The sequence below is a fragment of the Copidosoma floridanum genome, unplaced genomic scaffold (assembly GCF_036245765.1).
Source record: "Copidosoma floridanum isolate Cflo_tuat_1 unplaced genomic scaffold, Cflo_Japanese_pri ptg000007l, whole genome shotgun sequence".
NCBI classification, from domain to species: Eukaryota; Metazoa; Arthropoda; class Insecta; order Hymenoptera; family Encyrtidae; genus Copidosoma; species Copidosoma floridanum.
In genome coordinates, this window is record NW_028321884.1 from 8502380 (window position 1) to 8530345 (window position 27966).

The following is a 27966-nucleotide window of genomic DNA, read 5'->3' on the forward strand; positions in this document are numbered from 1 at the left end:
GTTTCGCCACGAAGCCACTTACTTCGAAGCAATTTTCTCTCTCTATCTCGATTTTTTCGAAAAATGACCCCTACCTGTTGCCAATGATTTTGTACCGAGGTACCCGCGACGAGTCCCAAAAATTGTTATTTTTATAATGTTCCCATTTTGTCGAACGGACCCAATACTTGCCATATCAATGTACGTATGAAGCAAGCGTATTGACAGCTGACTCGGTTTCACTTGAACAATTACGCATTTGAAAATTCTCGAGAGAAGAATCGCGAATGTAACTTTTTAAACCGTAACATATCAATTACAAGTTACACAGCAGACGAAAATCTGATGACGTGTTCGTGGCTACGAGGCAATACTATACTATTTTGATTTGTTATTATAGTACAATTTATACGTAACATAGATTTTTTCGCTGAATATTATTTTTTGCTGAAAATTGAATGCATTACTTATATCAAAAGCAATAACGACGCATTTTTTACTTCAGATACGTAACAATAATTTTCTACCATCGCACTTAATTGATATAAAAAATTATTTCTCAGTATTTTATTATAAATTAAAATTTAAAAAAATGTACTCAATCAAAAACGATGCACGTTATTCTGGAAAAAAGTATTTTTTTTTAATTGTTCAGAAATCTATACAATAATTGTGTTCAAGCCTGCATAAGAGTACATTATTAATTAAAAAAAAAAAAAAAAAAAAAAGTGTTTTAAGACAATACTTACTTCACTGCTGTTAAGTTTGTATTTTTTCAATTCAATTGTACTGAAAATATTTGTTGAAATAAAATTGAACACAAATTAAATCCAAAGGATCTAGTTTGCGAAAAATGAAACGAGTTCTGTTAACGCATTTAATTTAAAAATCAATATAAATAATTGAAAAGGACTAAGAAAAGTACGTTAAAATTTGTTTAAAATACAAGTATACCGAAACATTATCGCGTACATGAAACTACTTGGAAATATTTTATGCTTTCATAAGCACGAGACAACGAAAGAAAAGTAGGCATAACTCATCGATAAGAGAAACGAATAGTGATAAAATAGTTTTGAAATCCATTGACAAATACCTCGTTAAAATTTCGTTCGTCGCACACAAAGTGTAGCAACGAAATAACTCGAACGTCGCGTAACGCGGGAATATACCTATGTACATAATTCTATTCGACAAACCGTTCGTAAAAATTTGATTCAGTACTTAAGTACTATTTACTTAAAATTTTTATTTGCGTGTACTTATCATCTAAAGAAAAATACCTTATGATATTGTATGGTATGTACATGATAATCAACGAGTCCATCAAATACGCCGAAATAACTCTAGTCACGTTGGGTGAAAGGCGCGTTTTTTTCCACGTAAAGTTGAATTATCGTACCCACATAAGTACACACAGCGTATTACGGAAGAATCATCACTCTCTCGTGATGCATGCATGAATATGCGACGGGCGGGCGGGGGGGGGGGGCATAGTGAGTCTGGCTTCCCCTCCCGGGCCGGCTCGGCGGCACACAGCTCTACTGCGAGAACACTTCCATATATGGTGAAGAGCGCCGGGATTGGTCGAGGCTGTCCTATCCTTATTGGCGCATAGCTGCTTGGCTTCGGAGAGGGGGGAGAGACCCTCTCCTCCTTGCGGGAGAGTATAACACGAAGCCGCCCGGCCGCCATCCAGCATTCTCGTGCCGTTCGTCGCCGGTGCTTGTGTACTATCTCTGCAGATAAGCAGCAATACCAGTTGTTCAACAGTGCCCGTTCGTGCCTCTGTATAATCTGTTATCTGCGTGCCTGCAGTTCTCACGAGTTATTTTATTCCGTTCTTAAAGAGTAAGTTTTCTCTCTCAACGAGTTTTTTTTTTTTTTTCACCAATTTATTCCCTCGTTTTTCCGGAAGCGATCGTCAAGTGATTTGCCTCGGCAATGTGTGTGTGGAAAGTCATCTTGTGTCCTTTTCGATTTTCATTTGTACGACAAGGAAAAAAAGAGCAGTTTTTGTCCAGTGTTTAGCATATTCTCGCATACACAGGCATCGCTCAATGCCAAAGGAGCTGTGGTGTTACCCCTTGAGAGTGCGCGTTTGTGCAAAATGGCTGTGTGGGCGAAGGATATGTCCAAAACCCCGTTTCGGTCATGGCAGTGTAGACCTCGTGTTTTTTTTTTCTTTTTTTTTTTTTTTTTTCCTTAAAAAAACTGTAGCGTCCATGCTTTTTTTCATGTTGTCGGCACATACCAGTGATATGAGAAACGACCAAGTTTTGAATTCGAACATGGCAGGACACGAGAGACGCCGGCGTTTCTCGCTCTGCGGCGCACCTCGCGAGTCAAGCGAGCTTCCATTTTCTGTACGACCGCCTGCAGGCTGCTGCTTCCTCGTGCGTGTTGCACGGCTTTTTCTCGAAAAAAAACAAATAAATGCGAGGTTCGCCCGGAATTAGTAATTCTGTGTTCAATTTTAACGTCACGGTGACTCGTCGATTATTTCTCCAATTCCTTTTTTGATAACGAGATTTCATCGCGAGTTTTATAAGCCGATTAACACGAGTTTGCGGTTTCATTGATTTTCATTCGTGACGAAAAACCCAAATATCACGGTAATAATTGCGCTGTCGCTGGAACTCTGCAAAAATTCCAAGAAATTAAACTGCCAGCTTGGCTACTCCCGACACAATCGTTTGGCAAATTTTTCTTACACTGCCATGCCAACGATATCAAATAAAAATATGCGAGAACAAGCCTCCAGGGGGTCTGCTGCAGCCAACGCACCGCTCCTTTGTCGCTGGACTTCCGGGCGTGAAAAACCCTGGAACCGACATAGTAATAACACGACGTAGGCAAAAAGAGAAGTAGATATGAGGGCGCGCGCGCGCAAGCAAGCCGGCTATATCGACCGTTGGACGCCGGGGCTGGGCGGGGCAGGGTGCGGTTGGCTCATGTACATATAGATATACAATTGCGTACTAATACTCGCTCTCCTCGCTGCCGCTGTCGGTATAATATATAAGTAATACAAAAATTGGTAATATCATCGCATAGTACACGGTGAAAGGGACGCGTCTAGAAACTTCCATCTCTTCTGGTAATGCTGTTAAATTTTTCTCTGCTCTTCTTCTTTGCCTTCGTTCCGACTTTCGAAATTCGCACAATTCATTGCAGAATTTGTAGAACGGCTACGTAGTCGGTGGTTGCTGCGAGCTATAAAGTGTCGGTTGGCCATTTTGAAACAAGACACGTTTATATGTGTTGGTCAAGTCAATTCAATTCAATCTTCTCTTACGGCTGTGAATAAATACTTAGAGAAACAAATCACTTCCGAAGGGTTTTCCAGTTTCCCTGAGTCATGTCTGTATATGTAAAATAATGAAATTATATGTGATATACACATATGTAGAGACGTATTTAAAGTATTACATTGCCAAGAAAAATTGTTCGGCGTTGTGAACCTATTGAATCATCGATATTTTTATCTTAATACTCGTACATTCTTTATATATTTTGTTAACGAGTTGTTGGCAGAGTATAAAATATTTAATAGAATTCTTATCAGCCATTTGAGTTATCAAGTAATGTATGACTCATCTGCAATCTTTTCAAGTAATTTTTTTGTTACTGTACGACTAAATGATACGTTTGATGATACTCACTTCCGCTTGCACAGTTAGTCATTATAAAATTTCAATAACATAATGATTATTTTTTTGACAAATACTGTCAATAGTGTTGCATATACCATGTCTTGAATCATTGTAGCAAATAACAATCAATTTTCTAATACAAAATTTCAATTAATAATTGGTTATAGTACTTGCATCTAAAAAAAAAAACTTTCTGTTACAGCTTAAAAACACAAAAGCACAATGTGCGACGAAGAAGTTGCTGCGCTCGTAGTTGACAATGGCTCCGGCATGTGCAAAGCTGGTTTTGCCGGTGACGACGCACCACGTGCCGTCTTCCCTTCGATCGTCGGAAGGCCACGTCACCAGGGTGTCATGGTCGGTATGGGCCAAAAGGACTCTTATGTTGGTGACGAAGCTCAGTCCAAGCGTGGTATCCTCACGCTGAAGTACCCGATCGAGCACGGTATCGTCACCAACTGGGATGACATGGAAAAAATCTGGCATCACACATTCTACAATGAACTCCGAGTTGCTCCCGAAGAGCACCCAGTCCTCCTGACCGAGGCTCCTCTCAACCCCAAGGCCAATCGCGAGAAGATGACGCAAATCATGTTCGAGACGTTCAACACGCCCGCCATGTACGTAGCCATCCAGGCAGTTCTCTCGCTGTACGCCTCCGGTCGTACCACCGGTATCGTACTCGACAGCGGTGACGGCGTTTCCCACACCGTGCCCATCTACGAGGGTTATGCCCTGCCCCACGCTATCCTGCGTCTCGATCTTGCCGGCCGTGATCTCACCGATTACCTCATGAAGATTCTTACCGAGCGTGGTTACTCCTTCACGACGACCGCCGAGCGTGAAATCGTTCGTGACATCAAAGAAAAGCTTTGCTACGTCGCCCTCGATTTCGAGCAAGAAATGGCCACCGCTGCCAGCTCGTCGAGCCTCGAGAAGAGCTACGAACTTCCCGACGGTCAGGTCATCACCATCGGCAACGAGCGTTTCCGTTGTCCCGAGGCCCTCTTCCAGCCTTCGTTCCTGGGTATGGAAGCCTGCGGAATTCACGAGACCACTTACAACTCGATCATGAAGTGCGACGTCGATATCCGTAAGGACTTATACGCCAACACTGTACTCTCGGGAGGTACCACCATGTATCCAGGTATCGCTGACAGGATGCAAAAGGAGATCACAGCCTTAGCGCCCTCGACCATGAAAATCAAGATCATCGCGCCCCCAGAAAGGAAGTACTCTGTCTGGATCGGTGGCTCGATCCTCGCCTCTCTCTCCACCTTCCAACAGATGTGGATCTCCAAGCAGGAGTACGACGAGTCGGGCCCATCAATCGTCCACAGGAAATGCTTCTAAGCTGCCGCTGACGATGTTGCTGACGACTGCTCCAACTCCAGCAACGACGCCACCAAATCAACAACATACCCCGCGGCCGGCTAGTCTTGTCTTAAGAAATACGAGAAAATACAAATTAATGATTTATCATTTTTTTATTGCTGATTCGTACGTCGAGTGCGATATTAAGGAATGCGTATTAAATAAACAACAGGCTCACAAGCCATTATTTTTGCATTCGTCGTCGTTTTTTATGCGATACTTGCATCATATGATATATATAAATATATATATATTTAGTCTCATCTCCATTCCTTCGTGCGATGGCAAAACTGGCCTCTAGTAAGATAGGAAAAAAAAAAAAAGTAAAAATTATTAAAAGCCCTTGGCTCGTGTACCACAAAAGCATACACTTATAGGAGGACAAGTGTTGAATTGAATGAACCTTGGAGAAAGTATACATGCATATGAGAAGACTTCGTCCCGCTGTTTGATAAAAGAAAAACTCGCTTACACAAAGATAATACCATGATTAAAATAATTTGCTATGAATATTTTGACAAGTACTATTATTATTATTATTATAAACAATTCAAAAAAAATTTCCATGTAAAAACGATTTATTCCTGTATATACATCTTTTTAGTTGGTCATCGATTGAAATACATTTATTTAGTTTGAATCATCGATTGAAAAACAGTTGTAACCAAGTATTTATTGGAATAATTTAATTTTAAAGTTAAAATGCTTGTGAATTTTTCGTGACGATAATTTTTAAATATGAGTTATCAAATTTTTCTAATAAATTACAATGATTATGTGCATATAAAATTTAATACTTGTATCGAATTTTATATGTACATAAGATTTTTTTATATCAACATAAAAAAATGTGTTTTTGTTCTGAATACTTCATTTCACGATTAACTTACATATTGCAGTTTCAAGATAGCATCTTAGAGAATAAGTTTAATGTAATGATGTTTCATGCAGTCTAGTATATCAGAAAATGCCAAAATTTTTAAAATATTGTAATAAAATAAAATAATGTGGGTAAGTAAAAGTTTCAGTATTACAAAATTTTGTAGTTCTTTATTTTTTACTCTTCACGTCAGGACTAAATTTTTCAACTCCTAATGAAATAATGTTTTGAGCTTCGTTTTCTTTTATGTTCCTTGGTTTCTTAGTTTTTTTTTGTTTGTTACTATTAAGAAATCTGAATACTTATTCTTTAATTCATGTAACCCGCGGGGGATATTCTCATCGATGTTTGATTTGAAAAAAAGGTGGTAATGTAGGATACACAATTGCCATACAATGGTTATCTGGTTAAACAAATCTACTTTACCAACAGCTGTAAATGTTTGCGCTCAACAGTTGCGAGAAATCAAAATGATTTCCAAATGAAGTACTTATTTATATAACTGCATTTTGTTAATCAAAGTTTATCAACTAAAGTATTCACACAACATTGAACTTAAGATAGAAAACCTATAAATAAGTGTAATAGAACTAGATTCATATTTTCGAAGAACAAGTTTATTATGATCAGTTTGTTACAAAAAGTAGTTTCTGGTTCAAGTCATTAGTTAATATTTACAAAAAAAAGTTGAGGTTTTGAATACCCTAAGAGAAAGTTGTTTTGTGTAAAATCAATGCGAATATTTGTATTTTACAACACATGAGGTAGTAATATGATTTTTAACTCTAATAGAAAATAAATCGTTGCTAAAATAGTTTTTAATTCATGTACATTCTTAATTTACAATACTTAATATAAATATATTACAGATTTTAACATACACCCACAGATTTGTACGTCATACACGCGTTTAATCACGAAAATCATCATCCAGATCTTCATCTTTACTTTGTTCATGCAAAACAACGTACTCCCTAGAACTAAATCCAAACTTAATAACATCACGCTCCATAAGTTCATGATATCTTTTAGGTTCCAATTTCACATTGTTAACATAAGTTCCATTAGCAGACTCCAAGTCAATCAGGTAAGGTCTAATGCGTTTACCTTCTGATCCATTTTCTCTCTTGAAAGTCACTAAACGATACTGCAATGCTGCATGCTGCTTGGAACAAGAAGGATGATCAATTGGAAGATCTGCAATTTTCCGATCCCTACCAATCAAATAAGCAGACTGTCTGTGAATGTAGAGCACTGGTAGAGCTTCTTCTCCCTTGAATGGATACAAACGCCACCTGCGCTTTGGTTTACGAGCTTCCTGTGGCTCCGAGTACTTTATCACAATTCCGTTAACGGTATTAGTATCTTCCGTTAATTTGCCAGAAGTCTGAAAATTTGGCTTGTCTTTTTCTATTTTAGCCTTGCCCTCTTTTTTGACCCTGGCTTTTCCCCATTCTGGTGATGGTTCGTTGTCTTCTTTTTTTAGGAATGGCTGAAACATAATAGATATTCATCTACTACAACAAAAAGAGTTTCTATTGTTGTAAAGTTCATAAATATATTTATGGAATACACTGAAATCTAATAATATCACAGATTAATCTTAACGCTCTATTTTAGTAACAAAATATCCGTTGAGAGGGGTCATTCGTGAGAAACCAAGGATTAATCTTTATGCTATTATCTCATTCCTCTTAAGAGTTTTGGAGCAAGGAAATCTCATTATGTGCACAAGGGCGATCGGTAACACTAACCTGTTCGAAGCGTGACCTTTTGTCGTTCTTGTCCCTTCGTCTGGGCACAGGAGCATCATCGTCGTGCTGATGACGTCTGTGTCTTTTATCTTCGTCCTCGCGATCCTTGGGCCTCTTGTTCTCGACATTTCGCTGCTGGGTGCGTTTCTCGTCCCACCTGCTGCTGCTACCAGCACTTCCTCTTTCTCCACCTCCTCGATGATGGTCCTCGGTGTCGCTGTGTTTACGCTTGCGTTCGATCTTGTGGTGCTCCGGAGAACGACGGTCGTGACGAGATCGAGACATCTTTTGACGCAACGGAAGGGTGGTGTTATAACCTTTATTTTCTTATGGAATGAAAACTTTTCTCTATAACCTTTCTAAGAGCAGTCAACAAAGTCACTATGCTATACTGATGCATCAACTGAAGAAGGTGCGATGATTACTGTGACAGAGTCTTGCACAAATAACTAGTAAGTAGTTGATTACATGAGGTAAGATACGAGCTACAGTGGTCCAGTGAAAATTTAGAAACAAAATATGAGTTCACCTTTAAGTTTATCAGTAGCAAACGTTCTGAAGAAAAAAAAGCAGTTCGTTTATAAAAATATGCTTCACAATTTCCTAACACTAAACACTGTAGGTATCTACCAGTATAACTCTAAAGCCTCTGGGTCCTTGAACCCTGGCCTACAACCATACAACGATACTACCTGCTTGCAACTTGCAGGTTGCAATTACAACGTTACTAGACTGCAACCACATACACTACAGCTACTACGAAAGTCCACCTATATATATATATATATATATATATATATATATATATATATATATATATATATATACGAGTGCACGAAAGCGCGAGCACAAGTTGCAAAGCAGACGGATTCTATTTCATTTACTCAAGTACCTATATATACAGCTTATAATTAATTTTGGGTGTATTCCGCAAATGCTGCCAGCAGTTAAGTTACGTATACGCCGCATGGTCGGGCAGCGCTAGCGTCAACCTGTACTAACTGTCGGTGGGTTCCGCATGTCAACAAACTCCGAAATATCAGATGGCATAGGAGCGAAAACAGTAAAAAATATCAAAGTTTGTTGACATGCGGAACCCACCGACAGTTAGTACAGGTTGACGCTAGCGCTACCCGACCATGCGGCGTTACCACGACCTACGTAACTTAACTGCTGGCAGCATTTGCGGAATACACCCATAGTCCGCAGGCTGAGTATACGTCCTTAACCGCCTTTTTCACTAACGTTTAGAATAATGATTGAGACAATCAATGATTGTATCATGAGTTTTTGTATAAAGTTCAATTTATACAAATAAGTTGGTAAATATAGGCACACATGATTAATATTTAAACATTTTAAGCTGTATAAATATATAACATAGATTCCAAATATGCATTATTACCGCTGGAATATGCTAACAAAACCAAATATCCGTCTTTCTCACCCAGCAAAATAATAGGTATCTGTATAATCCTGTATCAATTTATTGCACACATGCGAAATGTTCAATGACAGTAAACAATGACATAATTTCAAACTTTACTTTTAACTCTTCATTTCACACGTAATTTTACAATGTAATTGATAAATTATTATTCATACAAAAGTATGAATATTCTTATAGGAGGTCGATTTTCAGGCAAAAGATTATTTGTAAGCTTGCCGTAAACAGCACAGCCAATGTCAACTTTTTATTTTCTATCTACACAACTAGTTGCGGCTGGTTTTAGCGTTTCAGATTTCTAAACTAAAAAGTGGCCCTAAAATTCTGAAGGAAAGCTTTAGATATTTTAGGCCCTAGAGCCATGTTGTCAATTATAAACCAGCCGCAACTTATTTGACAGATACAAAATGAAAATTCAACATTTTCTGTGCTGTTTGCGGCAAGTTTACAATTTATCTATTACTCGAAAGTATACATATATAGGAGGTTAATATTCGTATAAAACATACACTGCACACTTGCCGCAAGTAGCACAAACATCGTTAATTATTTATTTTGTATCTATTTCAAGAGTTGCGGCTGGTTTATAAGTGACTAAATGGCTCTAGGGCTAAGCTGCCTAAAGCTCTCCTTCAGAATTTCAGAAGCAATTTTTGGCCAAAAAAATCACGACCGCTAGATGGCGCTGATCCTAATGATTATAACTACTTATAGTAGAGCCATTTAATCAATTATAAACCAGCCGCAACTAATTTCGTAGATACAAAATAAATAGTTAAAGATAATTGTGCTATTTGCGGCAAGTTTGCAGTGTATGTTTTACACCAATATCGACCTCTCTTATATTTACACTTTCGGGTAATAGATAAATTGTAAACTTGCCGCAAACAGCACAAACAACGTTAATTATTTATTTTGTATCTATTTCAATAGTTGCGGCTGGTTTATAAGTGACTAAATGGCTCTAGGGCTAAGCTGCCTAAAGCTCTCCTTCAGAATTTCAGAAGCAATTTTTGGCCAAAAAAATCACGACCGCTAGATGGCGCTGATCCTAATGATTATAACTACTTATAGTAGAGCCATTTAATCAATTATAAACCAGCCGCAACTAATTTCGTAGATACAAAATAAATAGTTAAAGATAATTGTGCTACTTGCGGCAAGTTTGCAGTGTATGTTTTATACGAATATCAACCTCATATATATTTATACTTTTGGGTAATAGATGAATTGTAAACTTGCCGCAAACAGCACAAACAACGTTAATTATTTATTTTGTATCTATTTCAATAGCTGCGGCTGGTTTATAAGTGACTAAACGGCTCTAGGGCTAAGCTGCCTAAAGCTCTCCATCAGAATTTCAGAAGCAATTTTTGGCCAAAAAAATCACTACCGCTAGATGGCGCTGATCCAAATGATTATTACTATACTTATACTAGAGCCATTTAATCATTTATAAATCAGCCGCAACTAATTTGATAAATACAAAATAAAAAGTGAACATTGTTCGCACTATTGGCGGCAAGTTTACAATTTACCTATTACCTGAAAGTGTAAATATAAGGGAGGTCGATATTGGTGTAAAACATACACTGCAAACTCGCCGCAAGTAGCACAAACAATGTTATCTTTTTATTTTGTATTTACAAAATTAGTTGCGGCTGGTTTATAATTGATCAAATGGCTCTACTACAAGTAGTAAGAATCATTTGGATTAGCGCCATCTAGCGGTAGTGATTTTTTTGGCCAAAAATTGCTTCTGAAATTCTGAAAGAGAGCTTTAGGCAGCTTAGCCCTAGAGCCATTTAATTACTTATAAACCAGCCGCAACTAATTTCATAAATATAAAACAAAAAGTTAACGTTGTTTGCCTTGTTTGCGTCAAGTTTACAATTATATCTATTACCCAAAAGTATAAATATATATGAGGTTGATATTCGTATAAAACATACACTGCAAACTTGCCGCAAGTAGCACAAAAACATCGTTAATTATTTATTTTGTATCTATTTCAAGAGTTGCGGCTGGTTTATAAGTGACTAAATGGCTCTAGGGCTAAGCTGCCTAAAGCTCTCCTTCAGAATTTCAGAAGCAATTTTTGGCCAAAAAAATCACGACCGCTAGATGGCGCTGATCCTAATGTCGGAACTGTTGGAAGGGGAATCTGGAGAGAAAGACACATATAGATTGTCTAAATGACTTGTACAGTCAGTAGTATAGTAGAGAAAAAAATATTAAAATGAAAAATGTATCGAAAGAACGATTATCACAGTGAGAATATTAAAGTATTTGTTATCACGAAACAAATGGTACTTACTCAGTGAAACTATACGGATATCAGACACTTTAGAGTGCAACAAAGGAAGAAAAAGTGGATGACAGTTGTAAAACTTATAGTGCGTTATGCAGTGCAGTTACTGCAGTTGATTTAGAAAAAATGCTCGAGATCAATGGTGAACAATATTCAATATGGGTACGTACAACTTACCTTTGGTTACATGCATTAGTAAGGTATTTATACTAATTTTTCTTTGTGCCAAAACTCAGCTTTGTTTCAAGATTTTGGAGCATTGCATCTTTACCTATATTATAACTTGTTAGGTCAATAATAAAGAATAGCTTTTTTTATTTCATTTAATTGTAAAAGTTAATTTGTATTCAAAATACCATTAGGTTGGATTAGTTTATGTTTTCAACCTCATTGTTGGAACTGGCGCACTTGCACTTCCAGCGGTATTTGGTCGAGCGGGATGGCTACTGGGTCTTGTAGTTGTCTTGATTTTAGCATTTATAAGGTAAATAATTTATTTCAATCTTTGCCTATGTGATTCAATTCACTTACCTATATATAAGTAATCAATTTTGTTTTATAGTTTTATCACTGTGACTTTTGTGATCGAAAGTATAGCTTCAGCAAACGCCATTAAGACATGGAAAAATATTCAGAAGTATCAAAGAGTAGGTGACATACAAGATCTCTCCCACACTGCACCAGAGTCCGAGGTTATTAAAACTTGAAACAAAATACAAGCTTTTTGTTTAGTTGGCTTATTTGCTTCTTTTTTTTTTTTTTTGTATTTTTATTAGTACTATTAAAAATTTTGCGCATTTTTACAGGTGCAGGCATGTATTTTCTTTAAAGTTGCACATTTTTTAATTACTTTGAGCCTAAACTTCAATCAATTTTCAGCAATATTAATGCATTTGATAAAATTGATATATTGCATGTTTTGAAAATATTTTCGGAAAACTACATCATATGTAATTAAGCTTGTTGAGGATAAAAAAGAAATACTATACTAGTTTTAAATCAAATAAATATTTTTCAAGATATCTTTAAAAAGAAAAAAAACAACATTTTGGATAAAAAATGGTAATAATACCTTTATGTTTGCTGTATCGAGCTTAATCTCAGATTAGACAGTTTTCCGACAATATTTTTAGAAGACGCTACATACTTTATTAATTATACACAGGCGATGCAGGCGTTGGAAGATTCGAGACCGTCAACTTCGGAAGATTCAGAAGATACGCCACTAGTACCAATAGAACGTTCTGAACGTCCGAATCACTTTTATATCATTCGTGAGAAAATAGAAATGGGCGAGATGGCCTCCTTATTTTTTTCCAAATTAGGTGTTAGCTTATTTTACGTTTGCTTAGCTGTTTACTTATATGGGGATCTCAGTATTTATGGTACTGCCATTGCTAAATCGGTGACAGACATCGCTTGCACGTACATTCCTCAGAATTTTACGTGCAATGAAACTATACCGGACCAAGAGCTCTGTTGGGAATCACTAACAGTTAATCGACTAGATGCATATAGGATATTTTTAGTAAGTTTTTTTTAAATTACTAATAAAATTTAAGTATAGTAAATAATCAAAATTATTCGTGATAATTGTACAATTACAGACAGTATTTATCATGATGCTTGGTCCATTTGCATTTTTTAATGTACAAAAGACTAAGTACTTGCAAGTATTAACATCGCTAATGCGTTGGATGGCATTTTCAATAATGATTATTTACGCAATCAGCAAAATCCTGGCCGAGGGTCCACAAGGAACTCCTGTTAAAGCCGATACTGCTGGGCTGCCTGGACTTTTTGGAGTATGTGTATATTCGTTTATGTGCCACCATTCTCTTCCAGCTCTTATAGCCCCGATTTCCGACAAATCTAAACTCAATAGATCTATCAGTTACGATTTCATTTTGATTTCATTTTTCTACATACTACTGGCACTCACGGGCGTATTTGCTTTTGAACAGTTGGATGACCTCTACACCTTAGACTTTGGCCCTAAGGGCTGCCGAACCGATGATAACATTGTTTTAATTGTAATCCAGTACTTTTTGGCTCTCTTTCCTGTGTTCACGCTAAGCACCAGTTTTCCCATAATTGCCATAACCCTGCGAAATAATTTACAATCGTTATTTTTAAATGACAGCCAAAGCTCGTACTGTATATGTCTGCGCAAAGCAATTTTTCCCCTTTTAGCGGTTCTACCCCCTTACTTGATTGCCATGAGTACGAAAAATCTGACGGTGCTTGTAAGTATAACCGGCTCATTTGCGGGGGCAGGTATACAATATGTGATACCCACGTTATTAGTTTATAATGCAAGAAAAAGTACAGCCGAAATTATAGGCCAAGCGGCAAAGAATGAATTAGCAAGTCCATTCAAAAGCACAGCTTGGCTGGTATTTATTATTCTTTGGGCATTTGTTTGCATGATTTTCGTATCTACAAATATCATTGAAAAACAACAAAGTATAAGAGGTGGAGAGGTACATGAATATTGGTAAAGTCATCACTGAAATCCATATATAACTTTTCAAATCTTTTAGGAATTACAAATTTAACATGATTATGATCGAATGTATAATTCCCCGCTTGCGATAAAGACTTGCGAAACAAAATTCTTATCCCTGATATCTCACAGGTAAAGGATATAATACGTTTGCTGTGATACAACGGAAGTACAGGGAGAATGAGACTAAAAACAATAATAAGACTAGTTCCTTTGAAAGTAAGAAAGGGTACAAATAAGATTTATAGTACATCTATAGCAACAAGGTCACGTGCCAACTGTTACCAAACGCATAAAAATAACGATACTGATGTTTGATTTATGTCATACAATACATAGATTTGACAATGTGAAGAGTAAAACAATTGACAATAACTTGCATTAATATGCGGTTCCTAGGGCTGTAGCTACCTACCCTAAATGGACATTCCCTGATCGGCCGAAACCTCTCGCGGGGAAATGGCAATAGTTTCTTTTGTGAATAACGAGTGGTGCGTCATGGGATCGGGATCTGTGGAAGAAAAGAGATGATCAATAAACAATAATGATGATGACGCAACCAATCTCTGATTCGAACTCGCGCTTTGAAAAATGGTCCTTGTCCTTGTAGTCGAGACACTCCACCCATCGGCTATTTCTTCGTAGTAATATGATCCGGAAGCGATGATTTTTGCCTCGTCGTTCACGTCTTACACGCTACACGTTATCTTTTGGACAAATGGTGCCAAGTGCAACTTTATCTTCATGTAATTTATAGGAAAAAAAATTCTTCTGCTCGAATGCAACATTATAGCCGATGGACATTTTTTTTTTTTTTGTGACTTTAAACAGTCGTAACTTTGGGTACACTCAGTTCGCATCTACTCGAGGGTTGCTCTCTGATACTCAAAAATGTTTTAATCGATTTTTCAATCTTAACTTCAAGCCCAACTTTAAATGTGAAAAGCAAATAAGATAATATCGTTGTTGTTATCTAAAAAAAATCGTGTGTTATTATGTTAGTTGTTAATATATACATATATGAAAAAACAGTTACACAACAACAAATAGATGTATATTTTCTAACAACGAAACAAGAACGGAAAAGTAGGGGTGTATGATAAACAGGAGAGTATTATGTAAAATAAAGAACTAATTTTGACTGAATTACTCGTGTATATTTCCTTTCATACTCCATTTTCATAGTTGATAAGGTACATGGAATAAAAAGCATTCACGGCTTTCAACACCAATAGAATTTCCTCCAAATGTTTCAACAAGTCAAGGTAGCAGTAGAGAAATCGAATAGTAAAATTTCAAATGAATTCTTTCTGTACGGCTTCATATTTTTTATAAGTTTTCGTGAACTAGACCCTCAAATCTCATGATATAACTTATGTAGTTAAAAACTCATTGGTTCGTATTAGTATCGTATCGTACAATGTACTAAATTAATTTTCATAGTATTTTCAAGCAGAAAAGATACGATATTAATTGTACAATATTATTTTTTCTTCATAAATTTTAAAACCCAACTATACGTAGGTATGATTCTTTAATTCTTAATACAAATAGTCAAGAAGAAAATTTTAACAAATTTTTTTATGGTTTGTTATAATCTAATATGAAACTTTGGTGATTATTTACAATTATACGTACGCAAATGTTTTTTTCTTTTCTTCTTTTTATTTTTTTTTTGTCATTCCCAAATAATAATGAGAACAGAACAAACATACAGGTGTAGGTGATTTAAAACCACATCAATATTTATAAACTGTTTAGTGTATCGGTGGCTGCGTAGCAAAAATATTTTATTAGTTGTACGGATTTTAATGTGATATTAATAAGGCAATTTGGTCACTCAGAATCAACTACGCAAAGTAAAATCACGAAAAGTCATTAAACTCGTAGCCGACGCTAAAAGTGACGATAGTGCCTTTTAGTCAATTGACAATGACATTGAGCTAAATTTTTATTTTTTTTTTATTTAAATTATAACATTGATAATGCATCGATATTACATCACCCTGGATTTGATCAATATTTTCTTCTTAACGTCAGTACACTTTTGTAATAATTGTTGGCACTTTGTGTCGTATATGCCAGCTCCGAAAACTTCCAGTTACTCGACAAAACGAATTTTTGTACATTGTAGTGAGCTGAAGCTTGCAGTTTTATTCCACACAGAAATTTTGCTCAATACAACTTACCTTACATTACATAAATATAAGTACTTTCTTTTTTTTTTTTTTAATTTATGTTCAAATTATACTTTACAATTACGTCACACGAACATTTTTCTAAAATAATTTTATAAATAATTATTCAATTAATTGAGTATTCGCATGATTTCCATTGATAATTAGGAAGATTGAGAGTGCGTTTATACAGAGTCTTATTTTACAAATTATAAGACTCGAAAAAATGTTTTAATAATTTTTGAATGTGTATCTTACAGCATTAACTTCAACAACTCTGTTTTTCTCATACAAAAATATTGATAAAATTGTTTTTTAACGAAGAAAAAGTAATAGTGCTGCAAATTTGACATCAGAAAATTACGTTTTTTCCAATGTTTCTTGATTCAAAAAAATCATAATAATTATTTTGTACGCAAATAATAGTTTAGTCATTTTTGGCGTCGAGATTAAGTATCGAGAAATATATACTGCGATGATCATGTTAAGATACAAATCTAAAAAAAAATGCCAAATCTACCCGGGTCTTATATCAAAGTCATATGATTATAAGACTTCACCGAAAGGCACCCTAATACAACACAGATACATAATATTTTTTATTACACTTAACTCCTGCATGGTTAGTTGATCAGACCAAATTTATCAGATCTTTTTTTTTAATATGTATATATTTTTGTTGACATCAGTCTTGTATTGTACTACAAATATATTTTTCTCAATGAAATTTCAATATTCAATACTTTTTACTGGTTTTTATTTATAATTTAGTCTGTAAAATTTTTATTTTCTATTTTATATAATCAAATTGCGAGCCTGAATTGATACCAACGAAAATTGTGACACCTTTTCTGGAATCGATTTACTTAGAGTTACTTGCATTCTAATGAATGCAGTAGTTATAAAAAAAATTATATTCTTATGATATATCAAACGCCCAAAGAAGCCTGTACTTTTTTATATGTATTTAGGTAATTGTAAACGTATAATGTAATTATTTAGTGCGTTTTCGAAGTATTTACATAATTAGTGATTTTTTGAATACTATAAAACGTTTTCTTTATTTTCTTTATTTAGGTACCTATAGTGTGATTTTTGTCTCTTTTTGTTCTAATGTGCTTTTATTATAAATTCTTCGATATTAACTAGTGCCGAGTTCACGATCGATAACTCAATTAGTAGAAATATTTTGATTCGAGTTGTATTACGTCTTGATAAAACTAAATAAAATCGAATAAAAAAAGGGCAGTATTATACAAAATATATATGTTTTGTCGGCGACGCCAAACAACCACACAGTATAATCATTCTCGATGATTCACGTAAAAAGATCAAAATAAACAAAGTATCACTTTTTTCAATAGTAAGTAAAAAAAGTGGTTATGCGTATGCTACGTCTGAAAAAAGTATAAATAATAATTGTACAAAACACACAGTCTCTGCAATTCGATGATTCCTTATATATTTTTTCATATATTTTACGTCCGCAGTCCATCGGAATGATGCTTATACATACTAATCGATGATCTGAATACAAATACCAACGTACACGCACACACACGTAAATATATACACCTAAAAATAACCGATTCACTCGAGGCCGAGTCTCCCGTAGTTCTCAGCCCGGGGGCACTTGTCGTCCAAATGGCCGACGCACTCGACCACCGGGTCGTGAGTATTGTCCCACATACCGGGTCCACACTGCCGGCACAAGCCGGCTAAAGTACAAGGTAGCCGCTCCAGTTGGCGAAACTGGTGCAGCAATCCCCGAGCTTTGCGCAATATCAGCGTACCGTCCATGTACATGGCCAGCGAACTAAAGTGCAGCAACATCTCGTCGGTGCGCAAATCCTGGGCTATGACGTCGTCGGCGTAGACGCACATGATGGCCAGACAGAGGAACAGGTGGAAATGGTCCGTCAAGTAATTGACCCAACAGGCCTCCCACATTTGTAGCGTTGTCTCCATGGGAAACTCTCGCTTCAGACAACTGATGCCGTAAACAAACCAAATCACAATCATCGTCGTGATATGTATAATGTTATATCGTTGCGGTATGCATTCGCAAATGATCAAGGACTCACAGGAGTATCCACCGATGGCAAAAGAGGAGTTCGAGCGCGTCGGCGTGCCTCTCGAGGTGCGCGTAGAAGCTCGGCAGCATGATCCTCAGGAGTTCCCTCAGGTAGCAGAGGTTGCGATCCATGTCCAGGTCCGTTGGCGTGCAAACGGCCACCGATCTTTGCATGAGGCCCGCGAAGCACCAAAATGCCTCCTGCTCGTCGTCCAGCTCGGCAAGCAGCGGCGACAGGAGATCCGACATACCTTGCGTGTAGCCCAACCGCGCGTTGTACACCGCGTAGTTCAGCAAGATGTTCCTCAAAGGGAAAAATAAAAAATTAATAGGTACGTATTATATTTATATTTGTGTATAGGAGTTCTGTTGTACCAGTAAAAGACTCACTTCATGACCTCGATGTTGGGGTTGTTCTCGCCTGCGTAGTACGGGTTGGCCCGGTCCGTCCTCACGACGTCCTTCTCGACGATTGCGACGACGCTCCGCCAAAACCTGTCTGCCTCCTCGGGCGTCATGGTCTCCCTGCGGTTGCGTATCTCCTGGTACTCCTGTCTCCGAATCGCGTCTATCTGCTCGCGGTCGTCGTACGAGCTCTGGTACGAGTAGCAGTGCAACAGGAACGGCCAGACGATCTTGCGGAGCGCGGGCTCGAGCCCACCAAAGAAGACGCCCTTGCGCAGCGTCAAGTCGTCCTCGACCTGGCCCCGCTCGTTCAGCAAGTCCTTCCAAACCAGCGACGTGATCATCGGCACTTGGCCCTCCTCCGGGTGTAGCTCGTCCCGCCCGACCTCCGGTCGACAGACCATAAAGTGCCTGCAACACGCAACGATCGGTATTAGATAAATCGAATGCATGGCAATGTACGTAAGGATGGTGGGTCATCAGCATGTACCGATAGGGCAGCAAGTTGTCCTCCGAGCGATCGACGCTGAGGCCGGGATTGAGGAGCTGGTGCCACTGATGGAGGGTAGCGGCGAGCCGATCGAGGCCGCCGTGGTGAAAGTGCAGGATTTTGTACTGGCTCTCGCGACTGGCCACCACCAGCTGGCCGGAGGTGCACTCGGTATCGGAAAAGAAGAGCCGCAGGGAGCGCATCTGTCCAAGATCGACGGAGAAACGCCGGCACCGGTGGGCCCGGCGCACCGCTACCGGGGATGCGCTCGCGCTCTCCGGAAATGTCAGGTTGTGCTGCAGCGCCAGCAGTTCCGGCGTTCGCATCCACGTCGGGATCTCCTCTGCGGGAATGACGCGACATTTATTGGTCACTCCAATCGTCCGATTTCATCCCAATATCAAATAATATGTATGACACATGCTCACCGTCGTTCGTAAAGGTAATCGACAGACTACACATGGAGGTGAGCGACATGCTACGGCTCTTGACGCTCGTCGTGTCGTCCTGCGATGGCTTGACGCTTATTGCACTACCGTTCCCGGGCAGTCCATTCGAGTCCGTCGAGTCGGACCTCGCGTGGTGCATCAACCTCCTGCTGGGCTCGCTGTTACCGTTCGCTATCCCCGGGGCCATTCCGAGGACACTCGCGTCGGCACCGCTCTCCGGCTGACTGGTCACCGGGGCGTCCTCGACCTCGGCTTCCGGGGGTGGTTTGGCGACGTGGTCGGGACTCGTCGAGCGGATGAGCATCGATGGTAAATTGTGGGCGACACCGCCCGAACAGACGCGCTCGCAGTCCTTGCAGTTGATCGGCTCCTTCGCCTCCTGGCAGCCGTCTATAATCTTGTCGTCCAGCATATTTCCTTTGGCTTTAAATACATGTACGCCAAAGTTGGCGTGTGCATTTATTACGCGATGATAAGGAAAAAAGGTAGGAAAAGTAACATACAACCTTGCACCTACCAGGTTCCTCGTTGTGCGGCTCGTCGCTGTTCTCCCTGAGGGGTGCCTCGATTTTCCGAACTGTCGCGTTCTCAAGGGTACTCGGGTGTTTCCTCAGCGTCGTGTTGGGTATCCAGCTGAGGTGGAGGGTCGGCACGCCCGTTGGCTTGTCGATCCGGCAAGTGACGGTCATGTATCCCGGGTGGTGTATCACCTCGCACTGCTGGCGCAACAAACTCGGCGGATGGACGCACACGTTGTTCTTGCAGAACAGGGTCTCGCCGTCCTGGTACATGGCGCGCAACGTGTCCCGGCAGCTCTCGCCCAATATGTAACTGCTCGCCTTCTTTATGATGCTCGGCAGTGGCATCACGCAGAAACTCAGCTCGCACCGGGACTCGCGCGTCAACAGAGCCGACGATGACGACGATGGCTTTTTCACGCTCGCGTGGCCGACGTTGCTCGCCATTGTCGTTTACTATTAGCTCCTGCGAGCCATCGCATGACTATATAAATATATATAACGATCTACAAAGTTTTCTTTCTTTTATTCTTAAGTACTGTTTTCTTTTTTAAGGGTGATTCAAGTAAGATAATATATATATATATATATATCTACATTGTACACGTCTTGATGTTTCAGGCGACATTATATATAAAGAAAATCGTGTGTGTTACCTGTTACTATATACTCGTTCAACAATTGGAAGTCGATTGGCAAAGTTGGGTAGACGATTGCATTTTTGGGCCTTTTTTGTGTTTTTCCACGATGAACGCGTGATTACCATTCGAATCGGCGCTCCGGTTGCTATTATTGTTATCACGGCCTCGACGACACGAGACGATGACGATCGAGTAACTGCAGCTAATACTCATCGCTGAAAGTTATAAATCAGCCGATTGATTACATGCAAACACGAGCGCCGATTGCGCTAACGTTTTCTTTTATATTGTTGTATACACACACACACATATATATGAATGTAAGAAGGAGCGAGAGAGAGAAATCACGGAAATTAACGATCGAATTGTATTTATAGAGGCTGAAGCAGATTGCGAAAATCGGCAATTATGTGTGACAAAGTGACGCGCACGCTGTTATTTCCCATGTAACTTGCACTCTGACACTCGAACGCGCTGCTTGAATCACGCTTTATTCGACCATGTCACGTTGTCGTTTGATTTGCCGATTTTTTTTTCTTTTGAATCGTTGTGTAAAAACTACACTGGCATGGTGATAATATCTCGTGTTTAAATGAAGGAACAAAACAAACATTTGGTTAATATTTCCTCCTTTTTGTAAGATAACAATGAGTCTAACTCGATTGAAAAAAACCCCGAATTAAAAAAAAAAAAAAAAAAAAAAAAAAAAAAAAAAATACTCACTCATGGGTAAAGGTAACGTTTTTTTTCTTCTCTACAGTGTGTATATCTCTAAACCGTATGGTTAGCCATGAAAAACGAAAGGAGAGGGGAAAAAAAGGGAACAAGTACACCCGCCAACAACTTCTTATCTTAATTAGCCTAAATCCATAAGCTTAAGCTTACGCTTCTTGAATGCAGTATACCTGAAAACCAACACTCCAAGTTGCAGGTGAGCGCATATATATTATAAACACAGCAGGTGTGTGCATAAGTACGTATCACTTCTGATTTTTGCAAGTGCACGCGACCGAGTCTACTTTAATTTTCTGAATGTATATACATGTAGTGTACACGAGGTTTATCGTATCCGGTGAGTTTCCGGCTCTCACACATATAGTAATAATAATCACCTTCCACAAACACTTTTCATCGCGTGTATATGCTATGATACCGATTTTAGGGATTCGAAGCGTATATATGTATATGTGCAGGGATTCAGTCCATTAGATTGGATATTCATTCGGATACATCGTATGGCACACCCGTGAAGTCGACCCACTTTGGTAAAACTCACCAGGGAAATCGGCGGAAACAAAATTATTCTCCGTTCTTCCAGGATTCCATGCAAATTATCTATGAACGACTTTTTTACACGGCTCGGTGACTCTTTTTTTTTCTCTCTCTCTCTATCTGTACATGTGCTTTTTTGCTATAGTTGTTTATACATATTACACATATAGCGTAGCGTAGCACGTGCGCGTAGTACATTCATACGTAACTAGATTTAAAGGTAGAAATAATAAACAACTTTATTTATGCGCTAAAATTTACTTTTTTTTTTTTTTTTTTTTTTTTTTTTCTTTACTGCGATTCACGCCTATTTGATTGGCTAACTTCGCTGTTTGTGTGATCAAATAAATTTTGAGTATCGGATGGCGATACAATTTTCAACGTTTCCGATATTTGAACGAATTCAATATGAAACAAACATTTTCGCTGTTTTTCCGAAAATATGTATAGAAGTACCCTTGCACTTCCTCAATGTACGTAAGATTGAGATAAGAGATTTCAATGTAAATCCTAGCAGGATTAGCTGCGTTAGATGTACTTTTGATTATTGTAGTATATATTTTTAACGCTTAACGATTTTTAGACCAATTATTATTAAATCCAGAATAACGATTTATAACGATGTATCTTGTACACAATTATTATCAAACAAATTACGGTTTTAACTCACCAATCCTTTGACATGGCATTATTGAATTTCTCATAAGAGCACACGTCAGCTGATGTGATAATGACGTGAAATTAAAATTTAACGCGACAGTGGCTTCATTTCTCTCTCGATGAGTTCACAAGGATGTTCATAGTTACGAAAATTATTTAAAAAGTTCAATACATCCGTTTACTTTTTAAATAATTATGTACAGCAATTAAAATTTAATTACATTTGCAAATCTCGTCAATTTTTTGATTAAGAAAAAAAAAATCATAATCCTCAAAAAAAGTTCAAATTACTTTTTGAATCCTACTTTGAGATTTTATTATTGATGCCGAAAAAAAAGTTGGCAAGACAAGAACAAGAGACAAAAAAAATTGGATTGAATCACCCATGCACCTGAGATCTGAGACTCGTGCTTCCATCCTCTTGGTTTCGTTCCAAAACACCTTCAACACCCCGGTCGGCACCAGACATTATCACGACCAAAATCATCTTTTGTAAGAAACTTGTGTAAATTTTTTTTTCTCTCACGCGCATAATACCTTACATCAGCAACAACAACAATAATAACAATAGTTTAGACGCAATAAGGTGGTATACACAGTTATTCCATTATGGAGCACAGCGGAGAGAGAATCAATATCGTCGCGGACACTGGAGCGCGCTAAACCACCCGCGTCCGCTGCTCTCTGCACGACTAAGTTCTCTCTCGTGATGTTGTACGTAGGTATACTTTACTACCTATATACCAAGCCTGTCTATCGGATACTCCCTCGCTCGCGCGTACACGCGTCCCACTTTACTCCCTGTGTAATATATACCTATGCTGTACCTATACATTGTAGTACACAAAGTGGGTTTTGCCACCGCCCGCTTCTTTTATTGATCCACTTCTCCTCCAGCAGTGAAACGTCACAGATATACGCGTCGTTCATACAGTATGAATGCTCTGTGAACGCGGGGGTGAAATTCGAGAGCTTTGCGAGCACGCTCTAGTAAGCTTTTTTGCCTATATTTTTTTCTTCTTTTTATTACCCAAATTTATTGATTACCGTAATGATTTATGCTAATGCCGCTCATATACTCAACTGATAAATCAAAAAGAATTTTGAGAGTTGGATAACAAAAAAAATTAATTCTTAGGAAGGCGCGCCAAGAGCGGCGATTCGAATTTAGCGCGAATATCGTTAATGAAAACATTCAATTGTATGAAAAAACAACTTATTACATTTATTGGTCCGTCGAATTCGACAATTTGTACAAAAATACTAACTTGATTGTTCGTTGCTATCGTTAATGTACTTTGATCGACAATAAATAATACGTAAAATAATGTAGGAACATTACATTACAATTATATACAAATCCTCTCGAACAACTATTCAATCGGAAATCATTTCCATAAAAATTTTGTGATCGTTGGCCAGAGCAAGTCCAGCTTTTGGCCCTCTCTTAACGTAAGTCAATGTGGAATACGTCGAAAAGTGAAAATCTTCCTGCAGATATCCATTTATGAATAAATGTCCAACGATCGCTTCGCCGACCTCTCGCGGGAACTTTGGCGTGGGAACACTGTCCACCCTCAGATTAGTTGGTCCTTTGTTGTACCAGGAGTCTATGAGTTTGAGAGGCGTCAGTCGCTGATCGCTAGACGCTGCCTTGGCTATTATCTGATACATATATCGGCAGTAGGGTGCAACGTCCAGCGTTTTCTTTTCTTTCGGTTTTTTGCAGTGGTCGCACATCTCCTTGCAATCAGCTTTCGTCCAAGTTTCCTCAAAGTGCGTAGCTATTAGACTCCGCCTGCAGGAGCTCTGATCGAGACAGTAGCCGAGCATCTTGTAGAGATTCTGCAGGCCCACCTTATCTTGGAACACCATGGTGCTGAGCTTGAACACATCCATCAGACGGTAGAGAACAATACAGACTGATGTTTTGCCATCCCGACCGGCCCTGCCGCTCTCTTGGTAAAAATTCTCCATGGATTTCGAGAGGCAGTGGTGGATAACGAAACGTACGTCTGGTTTGTCGATGCCCAAGCCGAATGCTATGGTTGCCACCACAGCTTGGTAATCTCCGGATATCCACTTTGAGTACACCTTAGTGCGGTAGTCCGCTTCTAGCATGGCGTGGTAGCAGCCGACTTTCAGTCCCTGGGCTCTCAAGTCCGTGGTCAACTGTTCTGATTCTTTGATTGTTGTTGTGTAAATAATACCAGATTTTCCGTTGAACCTGCAAGAATATACTAGTTAATTTTCAACATATCAGTGACATAGAACACTGAAAAGCAAATTTTGTTGATCAACAAACCTATGTTTCAAAAGATTGGAGATCATTTGGAGGCAAGTGTCTTTGTCATTGGGTTTGCGACGTACTTCGTAGAAGAGATTGGGTCTGTTGAAAGATGCTCTGAGCACAAGGCAACCTTGAATTTCCAACATTTTTTGGACGTCGACAATGATTTTTGCAGGAGCTGTTGCTGTAAGGCCTAAGATAGGAATACCGGGAAACATGGAATTCAAAATGCCTAAAAACTTATAATCTGGCCTGAAATCATGACCCCACTGGCTGCAGCAATGAACCTCGTCAATGGCAAATCTATCCAACCTTTTCATTTCAAAAGCTTTTTGTAACTTACTCCTGAATCTGTTTGATTTGGCCATGTATTCAGGAGTCACGTATACCAGTTTCAGATCAGACTTGTTATCAACTAATCCCGTCATCACAGCCTTAACGTCCTCCTTTGGAGCTTTCGCGCACAACATCTTTGCATTCACCTTAAGCTTATGCAAACCGTGAAGCTGATCTTCCATCAGAGCTACCAGAGGAGATACCACAATCGTGACTCCCTTACTTATCACAGCTGGAAGCTGGTAGCACAAACTTTTGCCACCACCAGTTGGCATCACAAGAATCACATCTTGATTTGACAAGTATGCATTCATAGTTGGCAGCTGCAAGGGTCTGAGTTCTTTGATTTTAAATACGTCAGTCAGCGCCTTCTTGAGATTCTTTGACCAGGAAAAATCTTCGGTATCCCAGTTTTTCTTTGCCAAGTTGAGACTTTTTTGAAGTAACGCATCGTCCTTCAATTTTTGCTTGCGATCGAGAAGAACTTTTTTCCTATCTTCTAGTTTTTGTTGCTCAGTTTCTATTTGCCTCAACTCGTAGTCGATAGCTGCTATCTCGTCTTCTTGAGTGACTGTCAAAACAAAAATAAACTTTAACGATTCTTTTTTTTTTTTTTTCTAATAAACGATCACTCGTCGCTAAGAAAACCTATGAGTCTTTCAAGCCGAAACGATGATAATTGAAAAATATACCTTGATAATCACCGCTATCGACGTCTATCACTTCCTTAGAACCTCCGGCATACATGTTATCTTGGGTTACCACACATTTACACTAAAAAAATAACTTTTTTCGTTATAAAACTGTAAAAATATTATAACGGACGTCCCTGTTTACGTTTACCTCATGTACTTATGTATATGTGTATGCAGAGGTTAGAGAAACGTTGGTGTCTGTCGTCTGCAAAACGCATATGATCCGTCAAAAAAATATAACGCTGCAGCATCTTACTTATCGGCGTATTTCGGACTTTGTTCCCGAAGTAAGCACTTTTTTAAAAAACTACGAGTTTTTCATTTGTTTGTTAATTATGAGACATGTGTATTTTTATGTTTACTTTTGAGGTTAATATTTAGTAAAATGTTTAAGACTCTGTCCCTTTATCCGCCGTTACTAAAACGCGGATTAGCTACTATTTCCCATAATGGTATAATGATCTCCTTCATCTTTTCGTTATCTATAAACAATACGTGTTTTTTTTTCTTTACTGAAAAGTTGATATTAGTGTTTAGCTCAACAGTATAGTTTATTTTTTGTTTTCTTTGCAGCAAAACACATTCCATTTACCAGAGCTTTCCACAGTAGTTCTGTTTCTGTTGATCACAACAAAATGAAGGTCCAAGTAATACCTGCACTACAAGACAATTACATGTATCTCGTAAGTCTCTTGATGTTTTTCATTGAATTTTTTCTGCTTGAAGTAATCAGTATTTATGTCACACATATATAGATCATTGATGAGGATACCAGAGAAGCAGCAGCTGTTGATCCCGTATATCCAAGCGAAATCCTTAGAGCTGTTAAAGAGAGCGACTGCAAATTGACAAAAGTTTTGACTACTCACCATCATTGGGATCACGCAGGTGGAAATGAACAAATATGCTGTGAAGTTCCTGGCTTGCAAGTTTTTGGGGGAGATGACAGGATTGACTCATTGACGTGTAAAGTTGAGCACGGAAGTGTGATTAATATGGGATCTCTGAAGATCGAGTGTTTGTTTACACCCTGTCACACTCTTGGACATATTTGCTACTTTGTTACAAAGAATGGAACGCAGCCTGCTGTTTTTACTGGTATTGGCTTAACAATGTCAATTTTTGTATATAACAACCAAGTAACTATATTTATTAATTGTTTTATTGTTAAGGTGATACTTTGTTCAGTGCTGGATGTGGTAGATTTTTTGAGGGAACTGCTAAGCAAATGCATACAGCTCTCAACGGAATTTTGGCTCAACTTCCAGATGAAACAGTAAACTATTTAATTATTTCTCAAACTAGCCCATTAAGTTGAGTTTCTATAAATCTTTATTTTACAGAAAGTGTATTGTGGTCATGAATACACCGTCAACAATCTTAAATTCGCTCTGACAGTAGAGCCAAAAAATAATGCTACAAAGGAAAAATTCGAGTGGGCTTGTTGCAGAAGACAGAATAATCTCCCAACGGTGCCTAGTTCGATTTGCGAAGAAAAATTATTCAATCCATTTATGAGAGTTTGTGAGCCAGAAATCAAGGAGTACACCGAAAAATGTGATCCGGTTGAAGTTATGGGATGCTTGAGATCCAGAAAGGATGTCTTCAAAGCTTGAAAACGTTCGTAAATTTATGTATGCAAGATTTCTTTTATACCGTGCATGAACATTCCAGCAGAAATCAAGGTATGACATTCTCTGAAATATTTGTATATTACAACAGTTATTGTCAAAAGGTAAAGTCTAAATAGTCAGACTTTAATAAATATAAATTTATTCATCTTCAAACAATATATTTTTAATTTACCTAATAATTCTGGTAACAAATAAGTGATTCTGAATTATAAATTTTAGATGAAATCTTTACAAGAACATTTTACTTTTGCTATCAACTTTATCTCTTTCTCTATATTCCAAAGATAAAGAAACTAGCAATAGCGTTACAGTACAAAAGTATAACTATATTCGTTGTGTATGACCGTGAATCTAAATATATTTGCGCGTAGAAAAGCTTACATGCACACAAGGTTAAAGAGCGCGTAGTGTGTGTGTG

At 38.2% G+C, this 27966-nt stretch overlaps 6 protein-coding genes across 12 annotated transcripts; 3 read left to right on the forward strand and 3 right to left on the reverse strand.

Annotated features, from left to right (window-relative positions):
• The first annotated feature begins 1666 nt into the window (after positions 1–1666).
• LOC106647549 (actin related protein 1) lies at positions 1667–5204 on the forward strand. Its single transcript, XM_014363997.2, has 2 exons — positions 1667–1830; positions 3838–5204. Exon 2 carries the CDS (start codon positions 3858–3860, stop codon positions 4986–4988), a length of 1131 nt encoding a protein of 376 aa, XP_014219483.1. The 5' UTR covers positions 1667–1830; positions 3838–3857; the 3' UTR covers positions 4989–5204.
• Positions 5205–6496: 1292 nt separating this feature from the next.
• On the reverse strand, positions 6497–8377 carry LOC106647550 (smad nuclear-interacting protein 1). Of its 2 annotated transcripts, none has more exons than XM_089588533.1 (3): positions 8173–8377; positions 7644–8079; positions 6497–7381 (listed from the first exon to the last, which is right to left on the reverse strand). In XM_089588533.1, the coding sequence occupies exons 2-3, from the start codon at positions 7926–7928 to the stop codon at positions 6800–6802; spliced, it is 867 nt and encodes a 288-aa protein (XP_089444659.1). In that variant the 5' UTR covers positions 7929–8079; positions 8173–8377; the 3' UTR covers positions 6497–6799. The 2 variants fall into 2 exon arrangements, with proteins under 2 accessions (XP_089444659.1, XP_089444658.1); XM_089588532.1 differs by having other exon boundaries at positions 7644–8092.
• Positions 8378–11238: 2861 nt separating this feature from the next.
• On the forward strand, positions 11239–15053 carry LOC106647588 (putative sodium-coupled neutral amino acid transporter 12). Of its 3 annotated transcripts, none has more exons than XM_014364057.2 (6): positions 11239–11563; positions 11764–11885; positions 11964–12093; positions 12567–12675; positions 12754–12929; positions 13009–15053. In XM_014364057.2, the coding sequence occupies exons 1-6, from the start codon at positions 11528–11530 to the stop codon at positions 13900–13902; spliced, it is 1467 nt and encodes a 488-aa protein (XP_014219543.2). In that variant the 5' UTR covers positions 11239–11527; the 3' UTR covers positions 13903–15053. The 3 variants fall into 3 exon arrangements, with proteins under 3 accessions (XP_014219543.2, XP_014219541.2, XP_089444657.1); XM_089588531.1 differs by having other exon boundaries at positions 11285–11304; positions 11412–11563; positions 12567–12929; XM_014364055.2 differs by having other exon boundaries at positions 12567–12929.
• A 2437-nt stretch (positions 15054–17490) lies between these two features.
• Positions 17491–23311, reverse strand: TBC1D16 (TBC1 domain family member 16). The gene is made up of 8 exons (XM_014364053.2): positions 22985–23311; positions 20677–20876; positions 20020–20504; positions 19482–19925; positions 19054–19396; positions 18549–18974; positions 18169–18462; positions 17491–18074 (listed from the first exon to the last, which is right to left on the reverse strand). Exons 3-8 carry the CDS (start codon positions 20465–20467, stop codon positions 17675–17677), a joined length of 2355 nt encoding a protein of 784 aa, XP_014219539.2. The 5' UTR covers positions 20468–20504; positions 20677–20876; positions 22985–23311; the 3' UTR covers positions 17491–17674.
• On the forward strand, positions 21508–27704 carry LOC106647589 (hydroxyacylglutathione hydrolase, mitochondrial). Of its 3 annotated transcripts, none has more exons than XM_089588437.1 (5): positions 21508–21592; positions 26488–26597; positions 26670–27012; positions 27087–27190; positions 27258–27704. In XM_089588437.1, exons 2-5 carry the CDS (start codon positions 26550–26552, stop codon positions 27528–27530), a joined length of 768 nt encoding a protein of 255 aa, XP_089444563.1. In that variant the 5' UTR covers positions 21508–21592; positions 26488–26549; the 3' UTR covers positions 27531–27704. The 3 variants fall into 3 exon arrangements, with proteins under 3 accessions (XP_089444563.1, XP_014219545.2, XP_014219544.2); XM_014364059.2 differs by lacking the exon at positions 21508–21592 and adding an exon at positions 26076–26201; XM_014364058.2 differs by lacking the exon at positions 21508–21592 and adding an exon at positions 26210–26366.
• LOC106647587 (ATP-dependent DNA helicase Q1) lies at positions 23793–26083 on the reverse strand. 2 transcript variants are annotated; one of them, XM_089588436.1, is made up of 4 exons: positions 26063–26083; positions 25912–25993; positions 24899–25790; positions 23793–24820 (listed from the first exon to the last, which is right to left on the reverse strand). In XM_089588436.1, exons 2-4 carry the CDS (start codon positions 25964–25966, stop codon positions 23971–23973), a joined length of 1797 nt encoding a protein of 598 aa, XP_089444562.1. In that variant the 5' UTR covers positions 25967–25993; positions 26063–26083; the 3' UTR covers positions 23793–23970. The 2 variants fall into 2 exon arrangements, with proteins under 2 accessions (XP_089444562.1, XP_014219540.2); XM_014364054.2 differs by lacking the exon at positions 26063–26083 and having other exon boundaries at positions 25912–26060.
• Positions 27705–27966: the final 262 nt, after the last annotated feature.

Bases quoted from the DNA above. Each gene is read 5' to 3' on its own strand.
- TBC1D16 (XM_014364053.2), bottom strand. From the start codon at position 20,467: ATGGCGAGCAACGTCGGCCACGCGAGCGTGAAAAAGCCATCGTCGTCA. The intron at 19,397-19,481 runs GTGAGCATGTGT...TCATTCCCGCAG, and splicing joins GATTACCTTTACGAACGACG to AGGAGATCCCGACGTGGATG. The intron at 18,975-19,053 runs GTACATGCTGAT...TGCGTGTTGCAG, and splicing joins GACAACTTGCTGCCCTATCG to GCACTTTATGGTCTGTCGAC.
- LOC106647550 (XM_089588533.1), bottom strand. From the start codon at position 7,928: ATGTCTCGATCTCGTCACGACCGTCGTTCTCCGGAGCACCACAAGATC. The intron at 7,382-7,643 runs GTTAGTGTTACC...ATTATGTTTCAG, and splicing joins AAAGGTCACGCTTCGAACAG to CCATTCCTAAAAAAAGAAGA.
- LOC106647587 (XM_089588436.1), bottom strand. From the start codon at position 25,966: ATGTATGCCGGAGGTTCTAAGGAAGTGATAGACGTCGATAGCGGTGAT. The intron at 25,791-25,911 runs GTATATTTTTCA...TTGTTTTGACAG, and splicing joins CGATAGCGGTGATTATCAAG to TCACTCAAGAAGACGAGATA. The intron at 24,821-24,898 runs GTTTGTTGATCA...ATATTCTTGCAG, and splicing joins TCCAATCTTTTGAAACATAG to GTTCAACGGAAAATCTGGTA.
- LOC106647588 (XM_014364055.2), top strand. From the start codon at position 11,528: ATGCTCGAGATCAATGGTGAACAATATTCAATATGG. The intron at 12,094-12,566 runs GTTATTAAAACT...AATTATACACAG, and splicing joins ACACTGCACCAGAGTCCGAG to GCGATGCAGGCGTTGGAAGA. The intron at 12,930-13,008 runs GTAAGTTTTTTT...GTACAATTACAG, and splicing joins ATGCATATAGGATATTTTTA to ACAGTATTTATCATGATGCT.
- LOC106647549 (XM_014363997.2), top strand. From the start codon at position 3,858: ATGTGCGACGAAGAAGTTGCTGCGCTCGTAGTTGACAATGGCTCCGGC.
- LOC106647589 (XM_014364058.2), top strand. From the start codon at position 26,300: ATGTTTAAGACTCTGTCCCTTTATCCGCCGTTACTAAAACGCGGATTA. The intron at 26,367-26,487 runs GTATAATGATCT...TTTTCTTTGCAG, and splicing joins AGCTACTATTTCCCATAATG to CAAAACACATTCCATTTACC. The intron at 26,598-26,669 runs GTAAGTCTCTTG...ACACATATATAG, and splicing joins AAGACAATTACATGTATCTC to ATCATTGATGAGGATACCAG.